The 8,372-nt window shown below is 35.5% G+C and overlaps 1 protein-coding gene across 1 annotated transcript; it reads left to right on the top strand.

Moving 5' to 3' along the window:
- Positions 1-3,641: 3,641 nt before the first annotated feature.
- LOC107831763 (putative pentatricopeptide repeat-containing protein At5g59200, chloroplastic) lies at positions 3,642-5,715 on the top strand. The gene has a single exon (XM_075255808.1). It carries the CDS (start codon positions 3,810-3,812, stop codon positions 5,691-5,693), a length of 1,884 nt encoding a protein of 627 aa, XP_075111909.1. The 5' UTR covers positions 3,642-3,809; the 3' UTR covers positions 5,694-5,715.
- Positions 5,716-8,372: the final 2,657 nt, after the last annotated feature.

The following is an 8,372-nucleotide window of genomic DNA, read 5'->3' as shown; positions in this document are numbered from 1 at the left end:
CTATTCCTATGGGATCGGGTCGTTTGCCTCGACAACTTCGTGCTTAATAATTGGAATTGAAATTGGTTTGGCAATAAATGAGTTAGCGCCTTCAAGGCCGACTATGCCATGTTTAGCAAATTGATATAGACTCATGCGTGGAATTACTGTAGTTACTTTTATTTATTTCGTTGCTATTTGTTGAATACTCATCATGTCTATTTTATGTATTTCCATCATTATTTGACCTCTAGTAAGTGTCAAGTCGACCCCTCGTCACTACTTCTTCGAGGTTAGACTAGATACTTACAGGGTACTCATTGTTTTCCGTATTCACGCTACACTTCTGCACTGATGTGCAGGTACTAATACAGGTACTACCAGTGGTCACGCGGGCGCGTAGCCGATCTTCTATGGAGACTTAGTGGTGAGATGCTTGCCTTGCTACGATTCACAGTACTAGAGTCTCCCTCTACCTTGATTATTATTTTTGTCTATTACCTTTTAGACAATAGTTGTATTCATTTTATATATTCCCTAGATCGCTCAAGCACTTGTGACACCGAATTTTGGGGACTTTTAGCATTCATGTACTGTTGTACTTATTATTTCAATCACTATAGTGGATGTACTGAACACAATGGCATTTTGTTGAGAAAACAGCATGTGCGGTTGCATGAAATCTTATTTATTATGTCCTTCTAAAAGTAAAACTTTTATTTTAAGAGTTAATAAGGGGTAATTAAATTGTTGCTTAATTATGGGCTTACCTAACAGCGACGTTAGGTGCCATCGTGACCTATTATTGGTTTTGGATCGTGATATAACCTCACAGAGTGTTAATTATTTATTTATTCATTAGTGTAAAATATAATTGTATTAGCAATAAGCAATTATTTTTAGAGAAATACGTATAAAACTGAGGTTTTATTGTAATGATATATCAAGTGAATTCAACGATTCCCGACTCTTTTTAAATATAAACATTTTGGAAGTAATTCGTTTTAATTTATAATCCCAAACACACCTTTATAAATTTAATTTTCTCAAATAGTAGTTAAAATATTATAAATATGTAGCTTAGATTCTCCAATCTCTGTGGAACGGTATCATAAACTATACTAGAAATTGACAAAGTACGAACAGAAAGTCCTATACACATTAGCTTCATCATTTAGCTATAAATGTTGTGTAGTTTGATTAAAAAAATTTGGTATACCATTCATAAATAAAATAAAATTATTGACTCGTTTAAAATTTGAACACCCTTGACGAAATTTCCGACTATACTATGGTCTGTTGGAATTGAGTGTTAATTTCTTAATTTGTAAAATGGAAGTTACATATCTAGAAAACACACATAAGTAGTAGTACTATATATTCAGCGCCTTTACATGCTTAAAAATATTATTTTCGTCCATGTAATTTACGTGATGGAATTTGATTTAGTACCGAGTTAAAAAAAAATTATGAAACTGATGTAAACATGTTGTAATATTTGTGTGGTTATAAGACTTTTGAAACTTATTAATTTAAATAGTTTTTGTGTAGCTATAAAAAAAAATTCATAAGACAAATAAAAAAATAAAAAAAAATTATTAATAAATAATAAAAATTATCATTCTTTCTTGAGACGAGCTAATAAGAAAATAAAGTTATATAAAATCGAATATAGTAAGTAAGAAAAAAAATCGAAAAAATTTGTTTGTTACACGAGATCGTTTGATTATCGGGAATATGATATTAATCTCGATATAAAATTTAGAATTATATTTTTATTCAATATTTGATTATGGATATTAGCAACTAAGTATCGGCTAAAAATTTTATACTAAAATCATAATTTTCCCTTCACCCCAATTTATGTGATGATATTTAATTGGATACCTGATCACGCCCTACTATGCCTTATAAAAAGGACCCTGCGGACGTTGCAAATATAACCTGAGTATTCTGCCCAGAGTCGAATCCACAGAGAGTTAACCTATCAATCACTATCTTTAGACCCATTAAACTCTTGAGAACCAATTTCACCAAACGTTTGAATCACAGTTGATGGTGTCTTTAATAACTAAAATTGCAAGTAAATAAACAGCTGTAAACTAAGGATGCTAAGGTTATAAACAATAATGAGAAAACTCTAAGGTAACGACTTCCTCTATTGATGGAATCCTTTCTGTTTATGCTTCATACAAATTGACCAACACCTCTCTATCAATCATGAACGCTCATCTTACCGTAAATCTCTCCCGAGTAATCACAGTAATATACTCAATGCACTCTCCCGAGATACACTAGCTAGCTCCAATTAACAAGGTTCACTTTAGATTGCACTCAAGGCTTCGTTATCCCTAATCTCGCCTTTAAACCCGCAGTTATAGATCCCTCTTATACTTTGGGAGTGGTGTTGTTCAACAATAACCTAAATATGCACTCTCTCCCGAGTTATGCACACTAAATAGACACAGCTAATTGAGGATCCTGTCAATTAACTACAACATGCACAAAGTTGAACAAATAAAGATTGAGACTAGCAATTTGTATTCACATAAACAAGAAGTTCATCCCCCAATAGGTTCCATCAAAACCTTAGACAAAGGATTTAGCTACTCATAACTATGGGTAAACAAACTAAAACAATATTCATCATAAAACTTGCAAGAAAAATCAAAGAAAAGAAGAAAGATGTTTTTGGTGATCTCTCACAATTGTTTTTCCTTGCCAAAATACTCTCCAAATCAATACACGCCTCTCGTGGGCGAAGTCTAGTGTTTAAAATAGGGTTTTGGGCTAAATATCCGGTGTTTTGCACTTTAGTCCCTGAAGTTCTCCGCCTCCGCCGCGGTTCTGCCGCGGTTGCGGTCAAACCGCGGCCAAACATGCTCTCTGATTCTCACTTTGTCTGCAGCCATCTTCTACCGCGGTTCTGCCGCGGTCGCGGTGGAACCGCGGCGGTCCTCTTTCAGTTCTGACTTGAGTTGTTTCGCGTGGTTTACTTGACGGAATTTTACGATCGGCCTCTTTTTCTCCATATTTGATCCCAAAAGTACTCCATAGCCTTCTCTGGTCATATATAACCTGCAAAGCATGAAAAACACTAATAAGAGCATTTTGTTATCACTTTTATCATCCAAACTATACAAGAAGGTGGTTATTTAGGGCCTAATTATAGTTAAATTCACCTATTATCAATACCGAATTTAATGAAAGAAAAACCTTTAAACTTGTGGTAAACAAGCCATAAAAAATTATGTAGCGATAAATTATAACATTAAGCGTAAAAAAAATGAAAATTAAAGTATTATTTAGTGCTCCTTTGGACATAAGAATTGTAAAATTTCAAAAAAAAATAATTTTTTTCAAGTGAAAATGGTATTTAAAAAATAGAGTTGTGTTTGGACATGAATATAATTTTGGTGTTGTTTTTGAATTTTTGTGAGTGATCTGAGTGAAAATTTTGAAAAATAGCTTTTTGGAGTATATTTAATTTTCGAAAATTTTCAAAATTTATTTTCAAGTAAATATTAAAAATTTTATGGCCAAACACTGATTTCGTTTTTTTTTTTTTTTAAAAAAGTGCAAAAATTATAATGTCCAAACGGGCTCTAAATATAAATATACGATTCTTTTCTTTTCGAGACTCACCAAAAAATTTTGATACTTAAATGAATATCACATAAATCCAAGATTAGTGGAACTTTAGAGTAACTTTGTCACATAAGAAATACGATGAAAAATGGAGGAGGAATAAACGAGACGTTAATCTCATGCTTAACACAGTTGTTTTCAATCAAAAGAATCGCCTTACTCGTTTCGGATAAGTTGCCTTCATGCTAGGCGCCACCGCGTCACCTCATCTGTCCCCGCCATTTTTGAACTCAAATCCTTACAGTTTCCAAGATCGAAAGCAGCTGCTCATCAAATTACAGAAATGCAAAAGCATAAAACAGGCAGCTCCAATTCACGCTCATATAATCAAGAATGGCAATCAAAATGACCCCTTTATTTTATTCGAGCTTCTTCGAGTATGTTCTCGAAGCTGCTCTATCGAATACGCTTCCAAGATCTTTCGAAATACCTCAAACCCGAATGTTTTTCTCTATACTGCTTTTATTGACGTGTTTATCTCTTCGGGTGCTTATGGTGATGGAATTAGAACTTATTTTCAAATGATTAGAGATTTCATTGTACCTGATAATTATATTATTCCTTTGGTCCTGAGAGCATGTGGGTCTGCTCTCGATTTGAACAGTGGTGAACAAATCCATTGCCAGGCCATGAAATTGGGATTGTGCTCGGACAGATTCGTGAGGTTAAAGCTAGTGGAGCTTTATGGAAAATGCGGAGAGTTTATTGATGCAAAGAGGGTGTTTGATGAAATGCCTCAAAGAGATGTTGTTGGGTCCACTGTTATGATATCATGTTATCTTGATCATGGATTAGTGCATGGGGCGATGGATGAATTTCGGCTGGTTTCCACCAAGGACAATGTTTGCTGGACAGCTATGATTGATGGGTTAGCTAGAAATGGTGAAATGAATAATGCATTGGAGTTATTCAGAGAAATGCAGATGGAAGGTGTGAAGCCTAATGAAGTCACAATTGTTTGTGTTCTATCGGCCTGTGCGCAGTTGGGAGCACTAGAACTTGGTAAATGGGTTCATTCGTATGTGGAGAAGTACAACATTGAAGTTAATCATATAGTTGGTTCAGCTTTGGTGAACATGTATTCGAGGTGTGGAGATATTGATGAGGCAGCTAGCCTTTTTGAAGACTTGGAAGCTAGAGACGTGACCACTTATAATTCTATGATTGTGGGATATGCATTGAATGGTAAGAGTACAGAGGCTATCAAAATATTCCAGAGAATGATACGTGAAGGAATTAAACCGACAAGTATAACATTTTCTGCTGTTTTGAATGCATGCAGTCATGGTGGGTTAGTGGACATTGGATTTGACATCTTCGAAAGTATGGAAACTGAATATGGGATTGAACGACGAATTGAACATTATGGGTGTATGGTTGATCTTCTTGGTCGTGTAGGACGTCTTCAGGAGGCTTATGATTTTATACAAAGAGCCAATATTGCTCCAGACAATATAATTTGGGGATCGCTGTTAAGTGCTTGTAGAATTCATAAAAATTTTGAACTAGGAGAAAGGGTTGCAAAAATTCTACTGCAGTATGGTGCTGCTGATTCTGGAACATATATTCTTCTGTCTAATGTCTATGCTTCACTGGGTAAATTTAAGGAAGCAGCACAAGTGAGAGCAAAGTTGAGAGAAGAAGGCGTCCAAAAGGAACCAGGTTGCAGTTCAATTGAAGTGAAAAATGAGATCCATGAGTTCCTTTTGGGAGACATTAGACACCCCGAAAGGGAAGCAATATACGATAAACTGAAGGAGCTGGACGATATGCTGAAATCAGAAGATTATGCTCCAGAAACCGATGTCATCTCACAAGATATTGAAGAACATGAGAAAAAGTGGGCCTTGAGCATACACAGCGAAAGGCTTGCGATATGCTATGGTTTGATCTCTACCAAACCATGTACCACTATAAGAGTTGTAAAAAATCTTAGAGTTTGCAATGACTGCCATTCAGTTATTAAGCTTATATCTAAGATTACACAGAGGAGAATTGTTGTAAGAGATCGGAATAGGTTTCACCATTTTGAAAATGGTGTTTGTTCTTGTGGTGACTACTGGTAAACATAACATATTTTTTTCTCTACGTTCTTGATATGATGCTATATTTCGATAATGTCCATCTTTGAATCCATCTTAGGATTAATCCAGGAAGACAGAAGTAAGAGTGGAAGCTGTAATTACGGAGGTTACTGTATTAAATATACAATCTTATAGTGAATAAACTGAGCACAATACAAAGCTTGCAAAAGAAAAAGAAAAAGAAGAAGCTCTGTGCTGCATTAGAGAGATGTCTAAGAGATTAGCTTGAAGAATGTCATGGTACAGTGCTCAGTTACTGACAAATAGACCGACATTTACTCGTTTCTTGATTACTCTATCTCACTTAAGGCGGCTTATTTTCTGGTTCTTTCAGTGTCTAGGCTGAGTGACTGATCCAATTCTGCAAATAATCTAGTGTCAAAGAAAAAGAAATACATCATGAATGAAAGTGGTTCAAAATTCATATATATCATCACAATGCCTTAGCATGACTAGATGAATATCTTTACTTGCATATAAATTGTCTCATTCCTTTGCATGTTTTATCAAGATAACTATGTGCTGATTAGCTTTGTCAAATTTTAGCATTTCCACTGCAAATATGGTACATGCCAGGTTAAATTCATTTTGAGATAGTATTCAAGATTGGAGTATCCTTGTTTTGGGGCATTAAAGCATGCAAAGAGGATATTGGAGTTAATGTTTTTCGAGTAATTTGTGGTTGAAGAATGAGCGACTGTACATCTAATTGGTTGAGGCTTGGACATTTTATTATGAAGACGCAGATCTGAGATTAGTACTTCATCCAAAAATACTAAGCAAGCCATTTTGTATGAATACATGTACACCTAACTTTGACATTGCTAAAACAGTTCAAATACTTTATTTATATGCTTCTTGATTGAACTATGCTTTCCGTTTTATATAGGAAAGAGTTTGGTCTGAGAACAACTTCCTATTGAGTTATATAGTTGTCAGGTGTAGTTAGACTTATCTATAGTTGGTAACGTTTCCAAAGGGGTTTATAAATATCTTAGGTTACTCTACTAATTGTTTAAAGTTTTTTGGTTGAATGTTCAGATTCTTCCATATGGTATCACAATCTCTATTTCCACATCCGTAAGTTAACATGTGAACTTCAAAATTGGGTTACATAAGCGCAGGAGGGTGTTGAGTTATATAGTTGCCACACATGCATTGCGCAAGGATTTCCAAAAATGTTTATAAAGGTTCTTGGTTTGTTGATTGCTCAGATTCTTCCAGTCTCCTGAGAGCTAAAAAGTGTAAGAATATGCGATCCGTCTCTCTCTCTTTCTCTCAACATTTTACCTTTTACTGTAGGATAACATGCTAACATTTTGCGTTATCAATTGCTTCTGGTGGTTTGCCAATGTATTAGGAGAGGAGCATATTCATATCTATTTATGTTCTTTGGTTCCATCATTCTGTAAAGTTTTGACAATCACAAAGTTGTAAAGCATTACACATCATCTCGGACTATCTTCTTAGCCATAGAAATTTCAGAGGAAGGGATGAACAATTGATCATAATCAGCCAATCAGGTAATCACGACTTTAAATAGCCAAGCCCAACACAATTTAATCTGCTAACTAAGGCCTTGCTTCTCGAAATCCTTTTGGCTAGTCAAATAACTATATGGAATGTTATGTATTGATATATTAGAGTTCAAATTTGTTCATACTACTTAAAATTCTTTTATAGCTGTCTCCTTTTTGCGGGAAACAAAACTGTTTGACCAAAAAGTATTAAAATTTTTGTTAAACTAATTGATGAGAAAACAGAGGATAAATCCTAGCTAAGGATAATTACTCTAGATCAAAACACATTGAATAAGAGAATAGGATATAATCAAGCTTATAAACTCTTTAAGATTATAAAAGATATCAAACGTAAATGATAGGCTTACATTCTTGACGTATTGTTCCGTAATGTAAGAATAAAGAAGGAAAAGGAGAAATGTCATTAACAGCTACGGGATCTATCTTTATTGATTCAATAATGACACTTACAAAGATTTGCAACCAAGATCTAAACATTCACTTGTTTTTCCTCAGAAACCTTCTCCGGTTCTTCTCTCTCTTTTGATGAAGGAGAAAAAGCCCCCTTTCTTGTTCTTTTACCTCCTATAATAGTAAGTATTCCCTTTTGTCCAACGGTCCTTAGCCAAAATACCCTAATCTGCTGATTGTACTTTAGGTCGTTCCCCTTAAGTGTCACGGCATATACTTCACCGTGCAAGCTTTCTGATAGTTCGATCTTGACAGCGGCCGAGATACTCATCGTTATCATGCCTTGTGGATACAACCACGACTTAGTCGGCCCCTTGCCCTTCCTTTTAGCGCTAATCCATGCATGGTCAGATTTTGACCCATACAGTTAGTCCCTCCGCCTGTTGGGGTCGCCTCTTGGAGAGCTCGATGGGCGGACTCTGTTGATTCGAAAAGGAGAAATCTGAACGCTTTATGCGAGAGACGAGCACCTCATGGCGAGGTAGCGACGTGACATTTTGAGAGTTGCGTCAGACCGTCACGTCAGTTCAGATTGTCATTAATACTTCTCATGCGTCATGATGGTGCACATTTTCTATGCGTTGCATCATTTCCCGTGCCATTTCCGTTTTCTAGATGGCGGCGTTCAGTTTTTTCGCTCAAGGCATTTATACCCCTATAAATAGGGGAG

The sequence above is a fragment of the Nicotiana tabacum genome, chromosome 6 (genome assembly GCF_000715075.1).
Source record: "Nicotiana tabacum cultivar K326 chromosome 6, ASM71507v2, whole genome shotgun sequence".
Classification (NCBI taxonomy): Eukaryota; Viridiplantae; Streptophyta; class Magnoliopsida; order Solanales; family Solanaceae; genus Nicotiana; species Nicotiana tabacum.
Note: the sequence above shows the minus strand (reverse complement) of the source record. Positions and strands in the feature narration are given on the sequence as shown.

Excerpts from the sequence above, each read along its gene's own strand:
- LOC107831763 (XM_075255808.1), top strand. The coding sequence starts at position 3,810 with ATGCTAGGCGCCACCGCGTCACCTCATCTGTCCCCGCCATTTTTGAAC.